The sequence below is a fragment of the Limanda limanda genome, chromosome 1 (assembly GCF_963576545.1).
Source record: "Limanda limanda chromosome 1, fLimLim1.1, whole genome shotgun sequence".
Taxonomy (NCBI): domain Eukaryota; kingdom Metazoa; phylum Chordata; class Actinopteri; order Pleuronectiformes; family Pleuronectidae; genus Limanda; species Limanda limanda.
This window is the reverse complement of record NC_083636.1, coordinates 15283439-15308456: the sequence shown is the minus strand read 5'-3', so window position 1 is coordinate 15308456 and position 25018 is coordinate 15283439. Positions and strand designations below refer to the sequence as shown.

Here is a 25018-nt window from a genome sequence, read left to right as displayed (position 1 = left end):
ATGCAAATCGCAGCAGCTGCGGGGATGAACCGCTGGGGTCTGGGAAGAGCCGGGAATGCCACTAAATCGGACGGAAGGGGGCCGCGCGGAGGGAGGCTGATGATGCTGGTGTGGATTATCCTCTTCAGCTCGCTGTGCCTGATGGTCGACGGGCAGATGAAGATCCCACCAGAAACGTGAGTATACCGTAGCATCAGAAACCCCCTGACACTGACTTTTAACCCTGAGGGACTGAACCGCTTCAGTCAGCTCAAGGTCGGAGGTCAGCGTGAAGCTACACAGACAGACACTGAAGAAGCACTGTGTTATATTAATATATTGTATTGTATTAATTAATTAGATCAGATTTTTTACCAAAGTTAAATCAAGCAGGAGAATTCACTAAAATCTCCCTTTTATTCACACTTGCACTAACCACTATATTATTTTAAATAGGTGAAATAAAGAGGCATATACAAAGCCTAGATGTCCATGATTGCGTCCTGTCTAACAATGAGTGAGATGTGATGACCCCATGGTTCTTTATTAAGATATTACATCAGCTGCTTTACCGGCTCATTTCCGCGTGGACGCCCTGGAAAGCCCACACGCAGCGTTCTACCCTCCGAGGAGCCACACGTCAGATGGATGAGTCAATAGTGTTCCTTCTGCTCTGGCTCCACACAGATACATATGGGCCATATGGGCACCTGCAGGGGCTAGGTAACTGCCAGAGAATTATACAGCTTCTCCACCGCCGCAGCCAAATAAGTTGAAGTTGATGTATAAATTTTGAAAGTGTAATAATAAATCCACAGAATTTGATTAAATAAAAGTTTGTTTGTGGTTTTACTTAAATCCCCAAAAAATTCTATGTAAGACTAATTCATATTTTGCTATGGCATAACTAAACATTACATTTTTTAATGATTGTGACGTTGGTCGGTTGATTGGTCAACTATTTCTGTCCAGATCTTTTATGTGGATGTTCATGACTCCATGATGATGATGATGAGGGTTTTCATGGAAATATCTCTGAATCTGTCAGAATAGAACTTGGTACAGACGTTCTTCTGTTCCCCTCGAAATGAAATATTATCATTTTAGGGATCTTTTAACTTTTTCATCAAACAGTATAAGGTTAAAATTAAGTTCTTGGTTTATCCGATACTTCAATTTGTTAACAGATAGCTGTGAAAGTAATGGTTTGTTGCCATGTATTTCTCCAGTGAACGTGACACACCCACTAACATGGCTTTAAAGCTGAATTCACATCAAGGTTTGTTGCTTTTACACATAAAGTGCAAATATGGCGTCTACAGAAGGAACTTGCTAATGAAGCCTGATGGGATTTTTTTTCACACCAAGCATTCTTTTCTTCTTCTTGTGAGATAAGTGGTCGGGTTTATCTCAGCTGAACATTTCTTTTGGGAACAGAAACGCTGTGTTTGTCCTCCAGAAACCAGACAAAGCTCTTTTCCCTGAGGCAGTTTTCAAACCTCCTGCTGACGAGATACACCAACAGATCGATGCTGCGCTGTCAGTCCAAAATAGCCTATTAACTGTGTGTCTGTGTGTGTAAAGGGGGGGGGGGGGGGGGCAGGGAGAGGGTCGGAGCAACACAAAATGTGTGTTTATAGGTGTGTGTCCGTGGTCAGACACCAACAGATTGATCAGCCCATATCCTATGAACGTATGCACTTTCAGGGCAGGTTTTGTTCTTACCCAGCTCAGAGGGTGTCTGCTGTCACCATAGGCCGGAGTGACTGAGGGCAGATTAAAGCTCCAGGCACAGCAGGGTTCAGCAGGCCAATACAGGTCACTGAGCCCAAAGTCCTCCTCTCCGCTCGTGAAAGATCTGGCAGCCAGCTCCCTCTGGAAGTTAGCGAGGCTATGACTGGAACATCTTAGGCCAAGAAGGTCAAATCTTAAGCCTCTGAGGCAACATTGCTCTGCTGCCCCGAGTAAAACGCAGAACTGACAGTTAGACGTCAACAGCGAGGACTCAATCTGAGGAACAACTTGACACTAATCCTGATGTTTAAGATTTAGTCAAATTTATATAGATGAATGAATTTTATATAAAGACTTTCCAGAAATTAAGCCCAAACAGTCCTAATACCAACCATCTTGCTGATGCAGGCGCTCGACCAATCTCGAGTCTCAGCTGTCAATCTTGACATGACGCCCCTTTTTTATAACATCAAAAACACATCAAAACCAAACTTACCAAACATATTAAGACTTGTACATACGTCAGTGCCATAATAACAACCTAAAAGGGTTCTGATTGATAGCTGATAACACCGGATCATGTTTCCTGCAGGCAAATCCATCAAGTTGCTCACAATGGTATCCACATGCTGATCATAAATCTCATCAATCTATATATAATATATATAATATACAGGTCTGTTGGTGCAGAAAAAAAAACCCACACCAGAAACCAAGAGTGTGTATGTAGTCATCTCACACAACTTTTACTTCTATACATTTTCACGTGAGCACATCAAACCACCGGACGTCTTTTAGAACTGACGCCGCCTGGCCACTAGCAGCAAGCTGCTGGACTCCCCATAGGTTGAGCCATCTGTCACATCCTGTCTACTCTCTGTACTCTCTGAACTCCATTACCTTACCTTTGGCTGCATTCACACGGAGGATTTGTAGAATTACTACATGTTATTGAATACCAAATAACCCTTTGACCTGGCCCGCCCGTCAGCTTTCTCTGTCACCTTCCCGGTAATCTGTTTTAATCTGTTATAGGCAGAGTAACCTCTTAACATGATTGGCTTTACACTGTCATGGTCACCGTCAATACTCACTGTTTTATTATCCCTTCTTTTTTTATCAAGAAGATTTGGACTGAAGGGGAGATCTTTGAGCACTGTGTTGCAGCTGCTTTATTCTTTTACTGCCATGTAATAAGTTACAATATGCTTTGATCCACAGCTGTGACTTTCAATTGAGGTGTATTTATCCTGTTTATTGGGATGCATTTCACCAGCTCAAATATTATACATCACAGTAAATTTCTTATTGTGGCAAGGTGACACCGCTGTCCTCCCTGCACGTTTTTGATGTGCCAAAATGTAATTTAATGTTGCCTCTTTCCAATAAAACAAACATTTAGAAAAGGATATGAGTTAAAGCAGCAGAGGATCTGGACATCCCGTCTTTACACACCAACAGTATTAAATGTCAGCTAGAAATATTTTCTGTTGCTCTTACTTAGTGTTAACAGTTTTGTGTACCTGTCACTGCTTGTGTGTCCAGGGTGCAGCAATGGGCCGTGTCCTTTAGCAAGGAGATTGCTGCTCTGTCCGCCAGGTACTCTGGAGCCAAGCTGCTACAGAAGGTAGGAGACCACACACATCCACACTTTAACAAAGACACTTTAACAAAGACACTTTAACAGACCCATAATACACACATGCTAAAAGAGGATGCATGCACACATATAGTGTTTTTCCTTTTACATTTAATTCAGATGTTTTCTTGCACCGGTTTAGAGCCATCATATTGTTTCTGTTTCGGACAAATCAGTGATTTTAACGGTACTTGTGGTCAGGAGTATGACACAGACATGGAGAGATATTAGGGAAACAAACTTCAACGCAGAAAGACAAACGCGCTTCAGAGCGGGTTACAGATCACATGTCCTCATCGCACCAGACTGAGACGGGCAGGGTCTGATTCCATCCCTCCTCCCCCTCCCCTCTGCCGCAGCAGCCAATAAGAGCACGGCTGACTGGCATACATTTGCTGTCCAACATCTGCACATGGCCCAGAGACCACTGTGATGACACACTTAATTTATATACGTTTTGCATGATTCATTCTGCGATACATTTTTTTTTTTTATCATACACAAACACGTACAAGTAAAAGGTCACGAAAACACACCACAGCCCTCTGCAGTGTTTTGCATTGCGTTTGTACCTTTTGTGTTTCCTGCCGTAGAGACTCAAGAGGGGGTTTTGTTTGTGTGTGTGTGTCTTTGAGTAATTAGGATGTGCGGTCTTTCTCTGCATGCCACCCTGTAGAATCCCTAGCAGGCCTGTTCGCCATCTGCCACAAACGCACACACACACACACACACACACATACAAACTGTGTTCGCAGAATGACCATCTCCATCTACAGCATATCTTTGTTTTTATTTTACCACACAATTTCCTATTGTAGAGCACAAATGATCAAAACCAGCTGCACAGACATTTAACCTGCGTAGAATTGCAGGCAAGGTTTAATCTGGATGGTAAAAACAAAGGAGAAGTAAAAGTAATTGTAACACTGGCAGTAAAAGTGATGGTACAGTCTGTTAGGTTACTACATTGTCACAGTAATCAAAGCAGATGCTATAGTGACGGTATCTGATATCATAGTGTTGTTTAGACATATTCCTCCTTGTTCCAGATGTTGTCGTTTTATTTAACCGGCAGTGAGTAAAAAGCATATATACAGTGCATTTGTTTAATCCTGGAAACAAAAAGCCATTAATCACCCGGCTCTGTCTAATCAATGGCTTTCTCATTATCTGTAGAATGTTTAGCGACGGTGTGTCTTTTTGCCTGAGTAAACCAGAGTGGATACTCAAAATTCTGCAGCTTTGCTTTGGCTTCAAACAGGACTTCATGTGTATCGGTTGTTGGCTCTTTATTATCCTTTCTCTCTTTTTTTTTTACATTTCTTTGTCTCTCTAATCTGCTTGATTTACCCTGGCTTGCTCTCTCCTGTAAAGGAAATTAAAAAGCATCATCAGGCGAAGTGACAATAGAATGTATCTTTGTTCACTTTGACAAATTGGACATTTAGTTATTTTCCCAAATGGCTTGAATTTTTCAGACAACAGCCTAAAAAACGTTGTAACTGAGCAGTCAACGGGTATTGTTTTCTATCTGCTTGGGATTGTGCTAACTGAGAAATTTTCATTAACAAGTCTCTGTCTTTCACATTTTGATATCACAGTGTTGAGCCAGGATAATAATCTCACTTAAGGTGAAAGAAAATTTGTGCACCTGGAGAATGTTCAGTTTATTTTACTGAGACTCTTCGGCACCATCATCTACTGTCCTGCAGTAATATACTTATATGCAAAAAGAAGGATCTTATTTTACAAAATTTTGTTATAAGTCATTGTTAATGTGAAGTAGAATTGTATAGTTAAATTTTCATTATAGTAAAAATTTGACTTTTAGATTAATTTAACTTTGAACACAGCTGTTGTAATTGGTGCAAAGACAAAACCATGCTACCTCTCTTTTTAATGCCTTAAACAAAATTTTTATGAAAAATAAGTCATGTATTAAACCTTCTTGAATCAATATATAACAGTCTCTAAAACGTGCGGAGGTGCAGCGTAGAGTAGATGTTTATCTCGTGGTTCACTCTGTCATGATGCAGATTAGAGAGGGGTTCTGGAGTCAGGGCTTGACCCCCATCTGTTATACAATCCTTTTGTGTGTTTGTGTGTGTGTGTGTGCGTGTGTGTGTGTGTGTGTGTGTATCTCTTGCATCAGTGCACCTCTGCAGTTTGTTATTCTCCATTCTATATTGAGCTGAATATTGTGTGCGAATTCTAAATGTGAAAAGTATAAAAGAAAGTCTGCTCTTATCAAGAATATATTCTAAGTATTTAAAGAATATAATGCATAAAAGCTGTGTCTGTTTTGAAGAAATACAAGGACATCGAGGGCATGGTGAAGATTGAGGAGGTGAACGGAGAGGAGCTGGTGAAGAAGTTTGCAGAGGAGATGGAGGAGATGCTCGGGAGGAAGATGAAGTCAGTGAAGGTAAAAACACCAAACAAACAAAAAGCAAATCATCACAGCAGCAGGTTTAGTCTTTGTAAAGATGGTTTTGTTACTTCCTACATGGTCCGACTGTTTCCCTAACCAGTTGTATTTCCTCACAGAGGTTAGCAGAAGCAGCAGAGGATGCAGATTTATACCACGAGTACAATGAAACACTGGAGGTATGTGACGGTGTCTATGGTATCCACCTCATTTCACCTGTGTTGAATATACATGTCTTATATTCTTTAATAAAGTAAATATGCAAAGAAAAAGTACCCTGTTTAAACATGTCTTCAGGATTTCATCATATAATTAATATAAATCTATCCTCTGTTTTGGTGTTTGTAGTTTGATTATTATAACTCCATGCTGATCAACTCGTACGATAAGGCTGGGGACTCAGTGCCGCTGGGAGGAGAATTCCCTCTGGAGGAAAATGAACACTTCAATACACTGCCAGTGAACACACAACTGAGCAACATACAAGTCCCCACTAACGTCTACAACCGAGGTATCACACACACACGCACACACACTCTCCTTTGTACACACCATGTGGTGCATCCTATTGCCATCAGAATATCTATCTCATTCTTTCTGTCGCTGTTTCTAGATCCAGACATTCTCAACGGAGCCTACATGTCCGAGGCCCTGAACGACGTGTTCATCGACAACTTCCAGAAGGACCCGACTCTCACGTGGCAGTACTTTGGCAGCGCTACAGGCTTCTTCAGGCTGTACCCAGGTACTGATACGCTCGGGACGTCATGCACGCGTCCAAACAGATCTCAGTGTCTTTCGGTTGCACCTCTTCAAGTGTCGTGGAGGAGCTGCACAAGCCAAACAGAATACTTACACAGCAACTGACAACGCAGGAGACTGTCGCTCAAACGTGATGACTCAGTCTCAGCTACAGTCAGGCTGCTGATGAGCTCTCTTTCGTGTGTGTCTATGTGTGTGTGTGTGTGTGTGTGTTTTTCTGTGTGTGTGTGTGGGGAGTAATTAGCGGAGGATTTGTGACACAGCCTCTTTTACTTATCTGCAACCTCATTCATCACATTCTGCTCTGACAGCCTGTCACCATCCATCCCTGTTTCTCCAGTCATCATCCATCCCACCAGATACCCATGCAGCAGTTTGCCATCTAACCACCAGCTTTTGTTCTCTGTCACACTTTCTCTCTCTCTTTCTCTCTCTCTCTCTCGCCCTCTCTCACTCTCTCTCTCTATCTCTCGCTGTCTCTCTCTAGGGATCAAGTGGACTTCAGATGAACATGGTGTGGTCACGTTTGATAGCAGAAACAGAAATTGGTAAATCCAGATTGTCCTGATCTGAGTCCTACACACAGTAGTCTGATAGTTGAAGATAAACCTGAGTCCCTTCCACTTCAGTCAACAATCATCAGGTGCCTCAGAGTCTGACATGTTCTAATCTGTGACTATTTGTCCATTTGAACATTATGAATCAACAGCAGAGGAAGTTGGTCCCAACCATAGATTGTATATTATGATAGAAGACATGACTAGTGTATAGCTCTAAACTAAAAAGCCTCAATACTTGCATCCTGACACCAAAACAGCAAAATGGAGTTTACTCTTTATTAATTTCCCACAGTGTGACAAGTCTGCTGTCTAAAATACAAGATAGATTACTGCCCGGTCGACTTCGGTGAGCTCCCGTCTGGTTCTCAGACAGAACATGCTGTACAAGACGAGGTAGAGCTGGACAATTCACCAATCACAGCTGCTGTAGGGGAAATCTCATTGATGCTAATGAGCTTGGGAAATCAGGGGACGGTAGTAAAGAGATGAAGGGAACAGTGGAGGGAGAGAGAGAGGAATGGAGGAACAAATAAAAGGATCAGGCTTGAACTCTGTCTGCTCTGTCTGTGTTCTAGACTCCTGGTAAATAACATGCAGACCCAGTGAATGACACGGTGTTTTTATGATTTGTACTGCTGACATATCTATCTATATCTCAATATAAATCAATATATCTATATATCAATATATATATCAATATATCTATCTATCTATCTGTCTGTTTCTGTATATAATTTTCCTTTTATGTATTCTCTCTATTACTCTCAATTTCCTCTCTCTCTCTCTCTCTCTCTCTCTCTCTCTCTCTCTCTCTCTCTCTCTCTCTCTCTCTCTCTCTCTCTCTCTCTCTCTCTCTCTGTATATATATAGATATATGCCTTTTCTCTATATATTTCTCTCTATGTTTCTCTCTTTGTATTTCTCTACGTGTATTGCTCTCAATTGCTCTCTGTATTTCTCTAAATATTTCTCTCCTTGTATTTCTCTCTAAATATTTCTCTCTATGAATTTCCCCATATTTCTGTATCTATCTCCAGGTATATCCAAGCAGCCACGTCTCCCAAAGATGTGGTGATCGTGGTGGATGTCAGCGGCAGCATGAAGGGACTCAGACTGACCATCGCCAAACACACCATCAATACAATCCTGGACACACTGGGAGAAAATGACTTTGTTAACATCATTGCTGTAAGTGCACACGCTCTTAAACAGACACACACACACACACATACACACTATAGACTCACTAGAGTGTGTTTAAGTCCTGATGAGTGTGGCATGGAGATTAACACCCCCCCCCTCCATGTACAGTCATGCAAACAAGCAGGTACAGTAAAGACATTCAGGTAGACAGATGTATTTATCTATTTTCTGGGAGTCACATCAAAGTTTCCAAACTCATCTTGTCTTTTGGACTTCTCAGGATTTGGCTACGTGTAGCACTACAACGACAAAGTGGTGTAATAAGCATGGTTAATCCCAGTATTACTGAGTGTGTAATCATACGCCCGCAGCAAATCCGCTGCCCTTAAGCTGTTTCGACACAGAATTTAAAGCTACACTCGTCACAATGGAGTTACCCTGCAACAAAATTAAAATCTGTGTTTAACAATGAGATATCCTCAGTGACCCCACTTTTTACTGTTCAGAATAACATCTAGTCATTTGGCTTTAAATTGACTTGACTTGACCTTTGAATTAGTAACATGGTAAAGTTATTAAGATATAAAGAAAAAAACAGATATAAAGTAAGTAACACCAATACCGCACACTTTATCTACAAAGTTGTATTATATGTTTATATCTTTCTTTTTATATTCACTTTCCATGTTTCAAGAAACAGAGATTGGCGAAACTGAATAAGTGTTAAATAGTTATGATATATTGTGATATTGAGGCGGATTGATATGAAGATGATGAAACTGAACTCTTCTTCATCATCTGTTATGAAAGTTGATTGTGCTTATAATTGATTTTATAATTGATCATGCTGATTGTTGACTGCATTGATTTACACAGTATATTTGGTTTCTCTCTCCAGTACAGTGATTATGTTCGTTACGTGGAGCCCTGCTTCAAGGGCACACTGGTACAAGCTGATCTGGATAACCGGGAGGTAACACAGTCACGCACACACACACACTCACACACACACACGCTCACACAACTAATTAAATCGTCTGACCTCTGCTAACCTATTAATCACGAGCTGTTATCTCGCTAATACTCTAAAGTCATCAGCTGTCATCAGATTACAGCTAAAACAATACAGTAAATGTGTGTTTTCACAGTAACAAAATATTAATTATAGGATTAAACCACTTCATGTTTCCCGTGAACACTACGGATATTTTTTCCAGATTCTTTCCTCATTTGTCTTGATCCTACATTTCTCTTCTCTTTTTCTCTTCTTCGCATCTTTTTTAATTTCCACCTTTAGAGTCTCGTTTTTTCATTGCTTCTGTTATCATTTATTTTTTCTTCCTCATCTGTCGTTTTTCCGTTTTGTTTTTCCGAGAACCCACTCTGTTTTCTCAGTCCTCTCCTCTGTGTGTGAGTGTGTGTGAATTATGTGTTGGATGTATGCCCTACTTTCACTCCCCCCCCTCACATGATGGCAGATCAGGTAAGGTTGCGGGCTGCTGACAATTTTAAGTAGGACACATGACCTGTCAGCAAGGGATTTGATTGGCTGAAGGCCTTGAGAGGCCGGCTGTAACAGAATGGGCTTACAGATGTTGGCTGACATACTTATGCATCAACTCATGTAGCGAACACATGAACAACCATTAACAGGAAGAATAGTTTATTCTTTCCCCCCTGTTTTCAATAACAACTGTATTTAACTTATTTACTCCCACTGGAGGTAAGACTAACGTAGCCGTCATGAAACTAAAACTAAAAGAGATTAATGCGTTAATGCAGTTTCGTTCATATTTGGTTTGCATAACAGTTTGGCAGAAAATAAGACCTACTCTAAGTTCCTATATTGCCCTTTCTCTTTTTTAGTTTTAGCAGAAATATGCCTATTTTAAAATATTATCGTATGTTTATGTCATTTAAATATTATTATTATTAGACAGTGTAAAACTAGAAAAATTCAGAATAGATATTTAATTTTTGTTTCTTTTTATTTCAATTGTAGGTGTTTTTTCCACATTACACAGTTTCCACATAGTTTCATATTTACAGTATCTTGATATCTGCATATGTTCTAAATTATATAAGGGGACATCAAATTCTGTTAAGAGCCCAGTGATGTCCATCTGTGGTTTGCACAGCAGTGCAGCCATTTATCACAGTGTGTGTCTGTGTGTCAGTATATGCTCATGTTGATTACATCCTGGTGGACATAGGGACTTTGCTGTAATTTGTTCCAGGAAGCGGGAGATGATCCTTCCTTTACTCTCTTTCCCTCATTTCCTCATGATTTCTCTCTTTCTCTGACCAATTTACCTGCATTTACTCAAAAAGGTTTGATCCAGGGTTTGGTGGCAATGTCAGTTTTTTTGTTCTTTCTCTCTCCAGCATTTCAAGATTTTGGTTGAAGAGCTTCATGTGAAAGGAGAGGGCAAAGTGAAATATGCAATGAAGGAATCTTTTAAGATTCTCAATGAGGTACAGTATGTCCCCACTTTGCAACAACCATAGATACTGTTATAAAACAATATGCAAAATCACAGGCGAGGAGGAAAGAGAGTTTACAACACACAAGTCTGTTGATGTCTTCAGTCCAATGTCTCAGGATTCAATACCTTGCGTGTGTCCTTGTGTCGTAAGGCTGCTGCACTGGGCCAGGGCAGCCTGTGTAACCAGGCCATCATGCTGATTACAGATGGAGCCATGGAGGACTTCCAGGAGGTTTTTAAAGAGTTCAACTGGCCAGAGCGAAGGGTATGGCGCACGCTCTCACATGCAAGCATGAATAAAAGCAGACACCAGCGAGATGTACTGTGAACACAATAAAACACCAACCATGATTTCTTACATCGTACTATTTGCTTTTCTCTCCAGGTTCGTGTGTTCACCTACTTAATTGGACGTGAGATGACATTTGCTGATACTGTCAAATGGATCGCCTGCAATAATAAGGGTACAGACAGAGTGCTTTTTCCTTTTTGTTTTTCTACTTCAGATGAAACCTTATAATCCACATAGAGAATCTAAGTCACGTCGCCAGGAAGAGAAATACACGTGAAATCTTCTGCAAAAATCACATGCGTGCCTAAGTCTGAAATTAAAAAAAGTGCTCCCCTCTAATGTTTACCACAGATAAAAGGTCTCTTTGCTCCGGCAGCTGATGTAAGTAGGTATCAGGTGCTGCCCTCTTGTGAATTACATGGGGTCATGCAGCAGCAGCTCAGGCCCGAATATAATCACTTTATCCCGCTCTGAGCACATCAAAACCCTCGACTAAATACCTGATTATCAGCACAGATACACTGTAAACACATTCCCGGCCAAAAAATATAATATCTGTGTGTGTGTAATGGGTAACAGGTGCACTCCCTTCTGTTGTGCACACTGGCAGTGGCCTCTGCCAACAACAAAATGTCATAAGCAGACAAACATGCTTAATGTTGCACTCATCCAAAACCTTTCTATATGCAGTTTCAATTGTGTAAGAGAGTCTTTATAATAATAATGATAACAGCAATTATAATAACAACTCTACTTCTCTTGAGGTGATTTTACAAAGGGGAAAAGGGTGTCCAATATTCTCATATTGAATTCCTGGCAGTGCTTCAGTCGCCTGTTGTCACTGAGCAGCTTCACTGCAGGTATCCCATTGACGTCACTGTCTTCCACTTGTAGAAATGCCATGAATCTAAGACTAAACCAGGTTTGAAAGAACATCAAAAGCACAGTAGTCGCATTAACGGGACATTAAAACGGTGTATTTATTTTATTTTTTTCCATTTAAAAAAAAAACAGCTTAGTGCCTTTTGGGACCACAATATTTTCTGATGCTTGATAAATAAACCTATTGCTCCTGAAATAATCCTGGAGGCAGAAAGATTAAAAATAATGTGCTGAATATTTTGTTTGCTGAAATGTACAAGTCCTGGGTTTTCCATCTGTCTGGTGTGTTTGTGTCCTGCAGGTTACTATACCCACGTCTCCACACTGGCTGACGTGCAGGAAAACGTTATGGAGTACCTCCATGTTCTCAGCCGGCCGATGGTCATCAACCACGACCATGACATCATATGGACCGAGGCCTACATGGACACTGTGGTGAGTCTGTTGTGTCCATACTTCTATACATGTAAATACATCATTAACTACAGTCCAAAGAGTCTGAGACCAATTCCCAGCAGAGAACAGTCCTTTTATCTAATCTACCTGGAAACATCCTGTTGCACACCAGTGCTGGAGGAAGTACTCACACATTTAACTGAAGCAATAATATAAATACTACACAAAATGTTCTACTTGAGTAAAAGTACTTAAGTGCTTGCTTTCTTAAATGTACTTCACCACTATTTGAACATATAACACAATGCAGTTTAGAAATGTAGCAGCGTACAAAGTAGAGATATTTGCTGATATATTAAATTTAAAATAAATAATAAATAATTCTTGCATTAAAACACGACAAAGTAAATGTTCTTTGTGACATCCAACTGCTACACATACATTAAAGTAATCCAAAACAAAGAAAGTATTTAGCAGCCCTTGAACAATGTAATCAATTACTAGTTACTCATTACTTCATGAAAAACATTTTTTTATTACACATCTGTGAACAGGTGCTACTCCACCATCTGCCTCCTGTATTTCTTTAGCTCTTCATCTGCATCTTCATCTTCCTCTTCACCTGCACTGTGTGTGTTGTGTCTTATCACCATCATTTCACGCCTCTTGTCTTTCCTCCATCTCCACCTTCAGTCCCCAATCACAGACAAGGTAATGGCACCCAGAGCTTCATAACTAGACGTTTTATCTAATGTTAGCCACATAATACAGTGTGTTCTGCATGTCATGTAGTCCTTAGCCTCGTATTTACTATCAACTACAAACTCTTTGTGGTGGTTTTTATTAGTTTCTCTCTTTTCAGCATTAGCTTCAAATGCTAAAGTTAGCCTAGCTGATCCCCTAGTAAGCTAGTCTTACTTACCATTTCATTAGTTTTCCACCTAACACCTGCTTATGTGCTGCTTTGTCACTGTTACCTGTCTTACAATTTTATTTCAGAGTTAAGAACATTATCTTCATTACTTTGCTTTTTAGTTAACTCATTCTACTGGAGTTTATATTTATTTTTCAGCTAATGATGCTTAGCCTCTCTTTTCTCTCATTTTAAAATGTTAGCTTGAAAATTGTCCTTGGTAAAATGTTAGCTTGATGTAGCCTTCACATTGATTTAGTTCATATGTAGTATGAACCACATGAAAAGTCTTGATAAGCCTTGTGTTTACAGCTAACAGCTAACAGTTGCTAGTGGTTTCAAGTTGTTCAAGTTGCTAAATTAAAGTTTTAAATGTATCAGCAAATATTTGTAAAAGGGTAGATTGATGCAGTGTTTACGTTTTTGGTCTCTCTTTGGTTCACATAAAGTTACCAAGTGTAAGATCCTTGCCATCCATACATCTTCATTTCACCTTCCTTTCTTCTTAGACCCATTATATTTTGTCTGCTGGCTACATTTAAACTTGTGTGTTTTTGTGTTTCCAAGCTGTTCGATACTCAGGCCCAAAGCCTTCTGCTGATGACCTCAGTGGCCATGCCTGTGTTCAGCAAGAAGAAAGAGACTGTAAGTTATCACCATTAACACTCAGCCGACTTCACTTCAAATCAATGTGTCCAAGAGTGGGTTTTCCTAAGTGTAAGGAAGAGCTCATCTTCACAAGAGAATCAGAATATGAACCTGCTGTGTGTGTCCTGTAGTTGTCTCATGGGATCCTGCTGGGAGTGGTGGGAACTGACGTGGCCCTAAGAGAACTGATGAGATTAGCTCCTAGATACAAGGTAAACCATCCACTGTGTCCTCGGTGCACAACGGAACAACACACACTGTGCTGATTCTATTGTGTATGTGCTTATTATGTATCTCTCTCTTTCAGTTGGGTGTCCATGGTTACGCCTACCTCATCACTAACAATGGCTACATCCTGTCTCACCCTGACCTACGACCTTTGGTACAGACAAATATTGTGTTATACGATGAATTATTGCAGCTGACGAACGGTTGTGTCTATGCTCTATTAAATTGATTGAACATGAGTGTTTAAAAAAAGTCTTGTTTTGCTGATTGTGCATCTGCATATGTGTGTGTGACAGTATAAGGAGGGGAAGAAGTTAAAGCTAAAACCCAACTACAACAGTGTCGATCTCTCAGAGGTGGAGTGGGAGGACACTGAGGAGAAAGTGAGAAACACACACTCACACAGACGTTTATATACATTTTCAAATCTTTTCTTTTTTACTGTATTTACTGTGGATGTGGATTTATAGTACAATGTAATGTAACTCTGAAACTGCTGTGTGTGTGTGATGTATGTGCTTTAGCTGAGGACAGCCATGGTGAAAGGAGAAACTGGAACGCTGTCTTTAGACGTGAGAACGTCAGTGGATAAAGGAGTGAGTACTCTTGTGTTTATGAGTGTGTCTGTGTGTTTGAGGAGAGCAAGATTTCCCCCTCTTTCCTCCTCTGGGATTTTACTGTTCATTTTCTTATGCTATCCAACTTTTGTTTCCTTATTTTACTCATGTTTTATTTATGTTATTAGTCCTTTTGCTGAAAAACTTATTTACACTTTGTCTATTTCTTCTGCTTTTATTGTCCTTTTTATAAACTCTGTTTTTCTCTTTATCGCCCACAGACGAGAGTGATGTTCCTGAAGAATGATTACTTTCACACCGTCCTCAATGAGACACCATTTAGGTTTGTCGGATTGCTTTTAGCAGGATCATTGTGTTATGGTTTTAATTTTATGTAAATGTTATTACCACCGTATCCAACAACCATGAAATAATTAATATCAAAACATAGAATTATTTTATGCAATACTTTCTGAAGCCTATTTCTATTTCTAGCCTGCTCAGAGAAATAACAAATTCTTATTCTTGTAAATATTTATGAGGTCTACAGTGCTTACTATTATTCATTTTGCCTGTAACATTAAGGTTGTTGTTACAGTAAATCTTTTTTTGTCTTCCGTGTTTGACAGTCTGGGTATAGTGTTAACTCGGGGATATGGACAATATATCTTCATCGGAAACGTCTCTGTTGAGGAAGGTAAATCTTCTTCTCAGTTTATCTTTATTTGTGTATATGAACCTTTCCTACTCATCTGAACTCTTGTTGTTGTTTTTTTTGTTTCCCTTCAGGTCTTCATGACTTACTGGCTCCAGATCTGACCATAGCCAGCGAGTGGTGAGTGGAAATCGTGAAACATGAATATTTTGGGTATCACACTTCATAATGTATAATATGTATGTTTGGAGATTTACATGAAAGTGTATTTCTGCTGTACATTTTTGTTCACTTACTTGTGTGTGTATTTGCAGGACATACTGTGAGACCGACATTGACCCAGCCCACCGCAAGCTGAGTCAGCTGCAGGCTGTGGTACGATACCTCACTGGCAAAGAACCTGATTTGGAGTGTAAGTACTAGACACTTCACCCCATTATCTTTTATCACAAAAAACACACGTTTTTCTTTCCCTATGCCTCTGTAATACATTAACATAATAAGTCGATTTATGTTCGTCTTCCTCTCTGGTTTCCTTTTACAGGTGATATGTCGTTGTTGCAACAAACTCTGTTTGATGCTGTGGTCACGGCTCCTATGGAAGCTTACTGGACCGCCCTTATGCTTAATACATCTGGGTGAATATTACACACACAAACACGAACACACTTACAACTTAGATCTTTTACATTATTAAAAGTTATATATTTAGTAATATTTACCTTATATTACCTCTATCTTCTCCACCTCTATCTTTTAATTTGTCTTCTCTCTCTCTCTCTCTCTCTCTCTCTCTCTCTCTCTCTCTCTCTCTCTCTCTCTCTCTCTCTCTCTCTCTCTCTCTCTCTCTCTCTCTCTCTCTCTCTCTCTCTCTCTCTCTCTCTCTCTCTCTCTCTCACTCCTTCCCTATATCAGTATGGACGATGGAGTAGAAACAGCGTTCCTGGGGACCCGTTCAGGCCTGTTGAGATTCCAGCGGTACACTGGTATTGAGAAAAGGGTTGCTAAGTAAGTAAGATTATTTTGTTTATTAAAATTAAATACAAACCCATGATATCTGACACATTATCATGTGCACAGCCAAAACATTTATATTTGCTGTTAAACTGTGTATATGTGACTGTCAGCCGTGACATATGTTTGAATTGCAGTAAAGTGTGAGCTCTCCCTCTGGTGGTCAATAAAAGAAATGCATTCATTACTCCAGACAAGCAATGTTTTATGACATATAGGTTATTTTTAAATTAGTTGTTATATTTCAGCTTTTCTCTCATTTGAAAGCATCACTGTCAATGACTTTTTTAAATTATTTTCTTTATTATTGTAGAACCTATTTTACGCCATAGTGTAGTATCTTTTATCACTGTGTTTTTCTTTCCTCTGCTATTTCCAAATCTACTTGTTCTTTCCAACTTATCCTCATTTCCCTTCTTCCTTCTGATGGTTTCTTATCATTTTAGGCAGTGGATAGTAGGTTTTTCTTCAAGCTTATTTTTGTCTCTCCCCAGGACTTTCCTGACCTCCACAGATAAGGAGAATATGTTCACACTGGACCATTTCCCAGTATGGTACCGCAGAGCAGCCGAGTACCCAGCTGGACAGTTTCTATACTACATGCCCAGACAGGACACTAGAGGTAAAGGAAACACCTTTAATGAGCAAACACACACAATCATGGACACACAAAATACATGTTGGGCTCTTTTTTTATTTCCAATTTTTCAGTGGGAGTATAATTTTTTTTTTGTAGCCCCAGGCTACAACTGCTTCTTCTGTTTACTTCATTGTGAATTGATGCAGTTTGTGTAAATGGATTTTGTTTCACAGGTTTGGAAAAATTGTCAGCATCTCCAGACACCTGACAACTCTAACAACTACTGTCATCATATTTCTCATCTCACTAACACCTAACTCCATTTTCAGTATAGCTGAGAAATTAAGGCGTAAAAACAGAGGTGATCTGCTGATGTTCCTTTGTGTCATTAGCACATTAGGGCGTAATTTAGGTGATTTAATAAAAGAAGTTTGCCACAAAGTGCTTTAGGCAGCAACAAAGGACAGAAATTTTATTTAATTCTTTAGTACCCAGTGCAGACGTTGAAGTACATTATTTCCAATGAGTATGATCGTTTAATTCTGCTCTAGCAAATCACAGAGTGCAGGGTGTGTGCATAAATCCATTTTCTCACTTACTTAAATTAAACCTAGTTTGCTGCAGTTTCATAAATACACATGAGTTGGAGGCTTGTAAACCTAACTCAAACTCAAGTAGAGTAACTACTTTATTCTATGAACTGAATCTAAAAAAATTCTTTAAACCCTGATACTACATATAGAAGATGAGGCTTCAGGGTCTATTTCTAAATCCTATATAAAGATACTGATACATGATATTTTTACATTAAGACAATGAGACATTATCACACCACCATTATTAATTATCATTAATGTCAGGCATTCAAACATAAAATAGTCCTCTATAATTATTAGGGCAACAGTAAATCCAGTGTGTTGTGCTCAGATGTGTTCAGGGACTATGAGGTTGACTATAGCGCAACCTTACGTGCTGAGGAGGTGAAGCACCAAGCGGAGGAGGGAGGGGGAAAACGGAGGAGGGATGAGGAGGGTATAGGAAAACTTACTGATACTTGGCATGCCTCCTCTTTTTGAATAATCCTTGTTGTGTTCTTCCTCACTCCTGATTTCAAAGCATGCGGAGTGCTGTGGTCACTGTTTTCCATTTAGTCAACTTTGTTTTTGAGAGTTTTCCTCTCTGTTTCATTCCTCCTTCTCTCTATCTTTTGGTCACTGCATGAGCATGCAATTTAAAATTTCAGAACCTCCTCTCCTCTCTTAGGGACTCAGTAAGGTTTTGAAACATTTGTACTATACTGATTCTATGAATTGTTGGAAAGTCAGGATCGTGTTTCTTCATTTGTCATGATTATTGTTTTCTTTGTATTTTATGGTATAATTAATCCCATGACAGAGTTTATAAGTGCATTACTGATGTGCAGGCATTGAAGGGATGTATAACAGATCATAGACTGTTTATAAAGATGAATGACACAACTCTACTATGAACTATACTGCAGCCAGCCACCAGGGGGCAATCAGGATCCTCTGGCTTTACTTTTGAGGAGCTGGCATTGTCATCCATCTTTATTTACAGTCTGTGCAACAATACTAGGCACATGGACACATATACACACAGAGAATCCTTCTGTTATCCAGTGTAAGTCGATTAGCTGTTTTAATCTGTATTACATAATGCTTATAATGGTAACCTAGATGGAATCTGTGGCTTGGTGACAGTTGGCATCTGCTGGCATGAAGGCTGTGAATAGACGCACAGACAGGGAATTCATGAGTTAATTAATTATTACCTGCCTTGTCCAATTCTGTTACTGTTACTCTTATTTTCAAACACATGTTGGTGTATCTGCCCCATAGCTGTCACCATCCCCATTAGTGCTGTAAAACTACATATCTCGGGGAACATTTTCCTTTTTGCTTTGTATGTGTACATATGCTCATGCATGTGTCCAGGGCTATTTGTGTACTTGTGATGTGCATGCATGCAACCATGCTTCTATATGCATGTGTTGATTAATTGATTGATTCTAGCTAATTTTCTGTGTTGCTCTCCCAGCAGGGCCGATAGTGATCTCTACCACTGCAGTCACTGTGACCGTGGGCAAGAAAACTGCCATCGCTGGAGGTAGGATGAGGATTTTTGTTCAAATACACTCTCTCACTTTCTGTCTTTACACACACGCTTTGTTCCACTGCTACATCCTGTTGTGTCTGACATTTGAACTTGCTGATTGGATTGTTGTTTTGGGTCATATCTCCGTCCAATCACTTGCCTGGGTTGTTAGTAACTCTGTGCCACGCTGGTAGGTAATGCTTTGAGTTTGAGAGATTGTTTGGACAAGAATAGCTTGTTTACATTCGGTGGTAATTTAGAATTAGTATGTTGTCACTGGAGAACTGATATCAGCCAATAATATTGACCTGCTGATGCGTCAGTCAAGCTCTGATTGATGATAACATGTCCTACATGTGCTGTTTCCATTATCCTCTAGTTCATAGTCTATGGCTTTGTTTAACTGCTTCCTGTTGTGTGGGCTGTTGTGTAATGACTTTGACTGATCAGCCAGAATGATCTAATTCAGTCAGACCCTGTGTTTGTGGGTATGTGTGTGTGCACCTCAAGTTTATACACTTAGTTTCTCATATCATAGAAAGATAGACAGCAACATTTGTTTTACTAAAGGTTATAGTGCTAAATCATATATTAGAGAGAGAGTGAGAGAGAGAGAGAGAGAGAGAGAGAGAGAGAGAGAGAGAGCGAGATCATCATCATCATTGATAATTAGGAGGATGAGTGTTGAGTAGTCTTGGCATATCCGGATTCTGCAGCACCAGAGTCAAAGATACCTGCTGAGATTAGGACAGGGAGGAAAAGTACAGACTACAGGAGAGAGAGCAGACACGAAGTTAATGACAGGCGCTAGTGTTATATAAATACACAAGGTTAGTGAGAGAGGAGAAGGTGAGAGAAGTGTTCAGTGCATCATGGCAGTTTTTTCAAGCAGCAAAGGGGTATAGCTGTCATGACGCTGAGCCTTAAACTCGGAAACACAGTGGAAATCTTTGGGGGGGGTTTCTGTTTTGGGGCATTTTAGATCATGGACACTATCTTACTTATCTGTGTGTTTGTGTTCGGTTCTTTCCTTTTTTCTTTTTTTATTTTGAAATTATGCTCCTTGTTTGTCTCTAGCTTAATTTCCTGCCTTTGTCCTGTTTTTGTCCGAAACGTGTCTCCTGCATTTGGGTCCACCTGTTTATTACATTGTGAAAATAGCAGCATAACTAAGACATTGCTCAGGGCTCACCTGGGCCAGCACTATCTGTAAACCTTATCAAAGTTGAAAGTTTTGAAAGTTTTGAATCTATAACCGAAAATGTCGAGAGGGCGTCTGCCTCTCAGACTCAGCCGTCCATTCTTCATGGAAGGCTCTGCCGTCCATTCTTCAAAACTCAAAACTGCAGTTTGACAACAGGATAATACGTGAAGCTTGGCCATTATATGTTGCTCAGACCTTTTAATGGAGGTTATTTTTAAATGGTCCATTTCTGTACCAGAGAGTGAAGGTGTGATTAAATCATTTGGAAAAAAATCATGTTACATGTGGAAATGGAAACAGGGAGAGAAAGGAGAAGTGAGAAATATAGTTACAAATAGATGTGTTTCTCTCTCTTAGCCTTACTGCCCCTCCTTCTTAATATTCCTCTCCCTCACTTTTGCTTCACTCTTTATCTCTTCCTGTTAAGGACGTTAACATCACTGTAGGTTGAAAGTAGATTGTCAGTAATCCTAGAAAATAAAAAATGGCATGCAGATCTGAATCAAGTATTGTATCTCAAAAAAATCCATCAAGATGAGGTTTAGGATTTGTAATCAGTCAAGTAAAGATATTTTTTTCGGCTTTGTGTGTGCTGATAATAGAAATATTCCAATACCATTATTCACACACTGGCAATGATTCTGTTACCTAGGCTTTGCATAATGTCCAATACCGAGTAATGATCTGATACAAGTACATACAAAAGGATACCAATTTATATAACATAATTTCACAGCTGCATGCTGCTTATCCTGTATGGAAGTGATGATTGCTATTGTTGTGTTGCACTGGTGTTGTAATTTGCAACTATGGAGCAACTGCTATTTCCAGGCGGAAAAGAAGAAGTGATTTCTGGGAAAAGAAAATTGCATAGCATACTCTGCATTTCCAGCAGTATCGGAGGTATTTCTGGATGCTGGTATTCGAACATTATATGATGATGATGATCAGTTAGAGGTTTAAAGTCACAGATCACCCAGCATTTTTTTCAACACTGCATCACTGCATGTCAAGTGGAACAACTTCGCTACCAGCTGCCTCACTTTAACAAAAACACAGCAGGAAAAGCTATATCAATGTTTTATAGACTTGCTCTATCTGACTTTCTTTTGCACACACACACACACACACACACACACACACACACACACACACACACACACACACACACACATATGACTCACTGTTTCTCCTCTCTGACACTCTTCTTTGCCCTGTTAAACCTTCAAATACATCTCTCTCTCTTTTAGCCACTCTCTTCCTAAGCTGTCAAACTTCTCTTCCTAACCCTGCTCATCCTTTTCTCTCTGTCTTTTTCTCCCCTTGTTACTCTCTTTTTCCTGTCACTGCAAGGCGTTCTCTTCCAGAGTTACATCTTGGACATATGGGGATCAAATATTCAATAGCTCTGCCTCTTGAAGTGCTATATCTATATGCACCAGCAGCACTGCACTGTACCCACCTACAGGGTTTGACATTGGCATTGGCTTGTTTGAGTGTGTTTTAACAGCAACAAGCCTTGATCTACTGTTTTAACATTTCTAGATGTAAATATATATAATATATATTAAAGTTTAAATGCAGCACAAAAATTGACCTAATACGCTTCTGCTGAAAGAAACAGACACTAGCAGACACTTATGTTCTGTCTATCTGTCTGACAAATGTACATTAAATATGTTCTAGAATAAATCTGACATTCACTTTATGATGAACACAATAGATAAAATGCTTGTATACAATGGAGCTGTTTGTCACTGAGCTGAAAAATTTGTTTCTGACGAAGCAAACATTGATGGCAATGGGTCGTTGAAAGAAATTGTGATTCCATTTTTGAGCACTGAGTGTCAGTGTTTGTCTGAATAGAAATTGGTCAGTTGTCCACCACTGAATGGGAGCGTTTTGTATTAAGCTTTCATGCTGATTCTGTGGCAGATTCAATTTCTCCTTCTGTGATGAATGCCAGGGATTTGGTATTTCAGAGACCGACCCAAAATCAATCAACGGTGACCACAAAAACACTGTGTTTATGCCGTCCTGAGGCTCAGCTATGGATTAGTATATCTCTGTGGCAGAAGTGACAGGCTGTATGTAAATAAACCTAATACGCTTCTGCTGAGAGAAACAGACTGAGAGAAAGAGAAGGAGAAAGAGAGCTAAGTAGGTAAATAAAAGCAAGACAGACAGTTGGGGAAAAAATGTAGTACTGAGAGACCTGAGAGAGAGAGGGCATGTCAGGAGGAGGAGAGAAAGCAAGCGATGAGGATGAAAAACATAGAAAAAAAAGAGGTAACATAGAGGGGAGGTGAAAAGTGGAAAATAGAAACACCATAGACCAGACAGAGGCAGGACAAAGAGGGCAGAGATTAGAGAAAAGAAGGTGAAAAGACAAAAAAAAATGACGGGAGAAGAGACGACAGAAAGATAAATTAAGACAAGATAAGTGAGAGGACAGCGACGATGACAAACAGAGAAAAGGTGAGAGGAGAAGGAGAGCAGGGGACAAAGACAATAGAATTGTGTACAGAGAAGCTGTTATCACCGCTGATTTATGCTCTCAATTGAGGCTGCTTCTGTCTATCTACTAACATCATAATTTCTGACACCAAAAATGTCATTTGTATACTGCAAATCGATATTTTCCCTCCACTGTTGATGTGAAATGACCTGAAATCACGTAAACTAAGTTTGGCTACGCCATTTTGGTGTGTGTCAATCTAATAATCATGTTATTTTATACAATAGCATTAACCATAGTGTATGTGTAATGTGTAATGTCCAAAATATAGTCTCTAACCTTACCAACCTTTAATTTCTCTAGGCTGAATATTCTTTATTTTTTGTCATGATCATTTTTGAAAGAATAGGTGTTTTTTGTTTAAATCTTACATAAGTGTGATATGTTTTTATTTAAATCAATGCATATTGACCAGGAAATGCTTCATCATCATCCTATCATTGTCATAATCACAATCGTCATAATAACACAACACACCTATGATCTCTGGGCAACGCAGTCTCTGAGGCCCTCAGTCAACATGGCTGCTGCGGTTTTTATGTAGCAAACTATAATTTATTATTCTTTACACACACACACAAGCTAGGAACAGGATTCAGTTAGCTAAGATACTTAGCTACCAACAACATGAGACCTGCAGACCAGGGGGTGAGAGGTAAATGTTTCTACATGTATAGAAAGAGTTTAGATGTTACAGGAAGTTAACTGCCTTGTTTAATTTCCTCTAAAGCATCATTTTACAAGGTTTTCACACATTTCTCGCGATGCCAAAAGTTGATCAAACCTAACCCTGATTTATATTATTTGTATCTCTTGTTCCATCTCATCTTTTGTATTTGTGAAAACTTGATCAGTAATGGACTGGTTTGATCGTAGATCAAACTTGAGCATCAAGCATAATATAAGTTATTTGAAGGACATAGAACTAGCTCTACAAAATTGATTAAAATTATATAATGATACAAAAAGGTTATTTCTATGTTTGTCATTTAATGTAGTAAGTAAAGTTAATATACTAATTTCAGATATGAGGGAGTAACAGGGGCCATTGGTATGCTCAGGCCAAACTCTTTCTATACCTCCTGCGGAAACTTTTACCAGCTACTGAACAAAATTAAACACAACAAATAATCAAACATTACAGAGATTTTACAACCAAAAAATTAAATATCAACATTATAAACACAACAAAAGACAAACATCATGAATAGATACAGAAAACCCTTGAACAGTCACGTCAAAAACATTTTGGGGGTACTTGGGCCAACACACCATAGTAGAGACTAGTATATTTATATTTATCTGTATCATACCCATGTATAAGATAACACACTAGTAATATGAGTTTACTTTCCAGCCAATTAAAAGTTGAGAGGGCAACAATCGTTCTACTGTTGGGAAGCAATATGCAATGAAAGCCAGATTTTTGTATATTTTAAATAAACATTTCCAATGCATCAATTAGGATGTACTTATGTAAATCATACAGCTGGCTTTTGTTGTAGATGCATTGAGAAGATTTGAACAGATGTCAATAGGTGATTGCTAAGTAGATAACACAAGGACTCTTTGGCAGTGAGTAAACTTTCAAATCAAAGTGACACAACTTCCATTGCATATTGCAGATCCTTTAGGGAAAACACAAGGGACAACAACATGGCATACGGGAGGGGAAAAGAAAGACAGAAGGTGGTAATCTTTAAGGAAGTGTGAACAACTTTCCATAAATAGCGCTAGATTGAAATATGGATGGAGAGATAAAGGGACAAGAAGGAGGTGGGGTAAAAAATAGCAGCGTCTTCTGTTAAATCCCTTGTTCATTATAACCCCTCTGGGCAAATCTTCCATCTTAGAAAGAGGGAGGGAGAAGTAGAGGGAGACCAGTGGGGAACTGATCAGGGAAATAAAGTGCAGGAGTCTGAATTTTGTAGTCCTTAGATGGATTGTTGTAGTCCTTGCCAGGAGACAGGGTTCTCTGAGATAGTTTTTCTGTGCTTCAGTAGCAAACTTTAACCTCTGAAGGTGAAATCAGTCTGAAAATGATCTCGGAACATAGAGCATATGCCTTAAAATATATTCTTTGGTCCTTTAAACCGCTTCATCAAAACATTTGTGAAGACATCTCTGAACGAAGCTTACTCCAAGTCATACCAGAAAAATTGTCCGGGATCATTTAACCAGCATCAAATAAGCAAAAGCCTAAATACAATTAATATTTCAGTTAAGTGGTTTGTTCGCCATTGAAATGATAAATGACATCCATTGTAGAATCTCATGCACATATC

The 25018-nt window shown here is 39.3% G+C and overlaps 1 protein-coding gene across 1 annotated transcript in view; it reads left to right on the top strand.

Annotated features, from left to right (window-relative positions):
* The window catches only part of cacna2d4a (calcium channel, voltage-dependent, alpha 2/delta subunit 4a), a 70903-nt gene continuing 45885 nt past the window's right edge, over positions 1–25018 (top strand). Inside the window, exons 1-27 of the mRNA XM_061074471.1 lie at positions 1–176; positions 3259–3340; positions 5661–5777; positions 5900–5959; positions 6129–6291; positions 6394–6525; positions 7030–7090; positions 8140–8290; positions 9144–9218; positions 10631–10720; positions 10883–10996; positions 11117–11195; positions 12207–12340; positions 13782–13859; positions 13994–14074; positions 14170–14244; positions 14387–14473; positions 14615–14686; positions 14929–14990; positions 15277–15344; positions 15437–15482; positions 15617–15714; positions 15847–15940; positions 16218–16310; positions 16811–16938; positions 17824–17928; positions 18955–19023. Of these exons, the coding sequence (XP_060930454.1) occupies positions 1–176; positions 3259–3340; positions 5661–5777; positions 5900–5959; positions 6129–6291; positions 6394–6525; positions 7030–7090; positions 8140–8290; positions 9144–9218; positions 10631–10720; positions 10883–10996; positions 11117–11195; positions 12207–12340; positions 13782–13859; positions 13994–14074; positions 14170–14244; positions 14387–14473; positions 14615–14686; positions 14929–14990; positions 15277–15344; positions 15437–15482; positions 15617–15714; positions 15847–15940; positions 16218–16310; positions 16811–16938; positions 17824–17928; positions 18955–19023 (2590 nt within the window). The remainder of the gene's footprint in view (positions 177–3258; positions 3341–5660; positions 5778–5899; positions 5960–6128; positions 6292–6393; positions 6526–7029; positions 7091–8139; positions 8291–9143; positions 9219–10630; positions 10721–10882; positions 10997–11116; positions 11196–12206; positions 12341–13781; positions 13860–13993; positions 14075–14169; positions 14245–14386; positions 14474–14614; positions 14687–14928; positions 14991–15276; positions 15345–15436; positions 15483–15616; positions 15715–15846; positions 15941–16217; positions 16311–16810; positions 16939–17823; positions 17929–18954; positions 19024–25018) is intronic.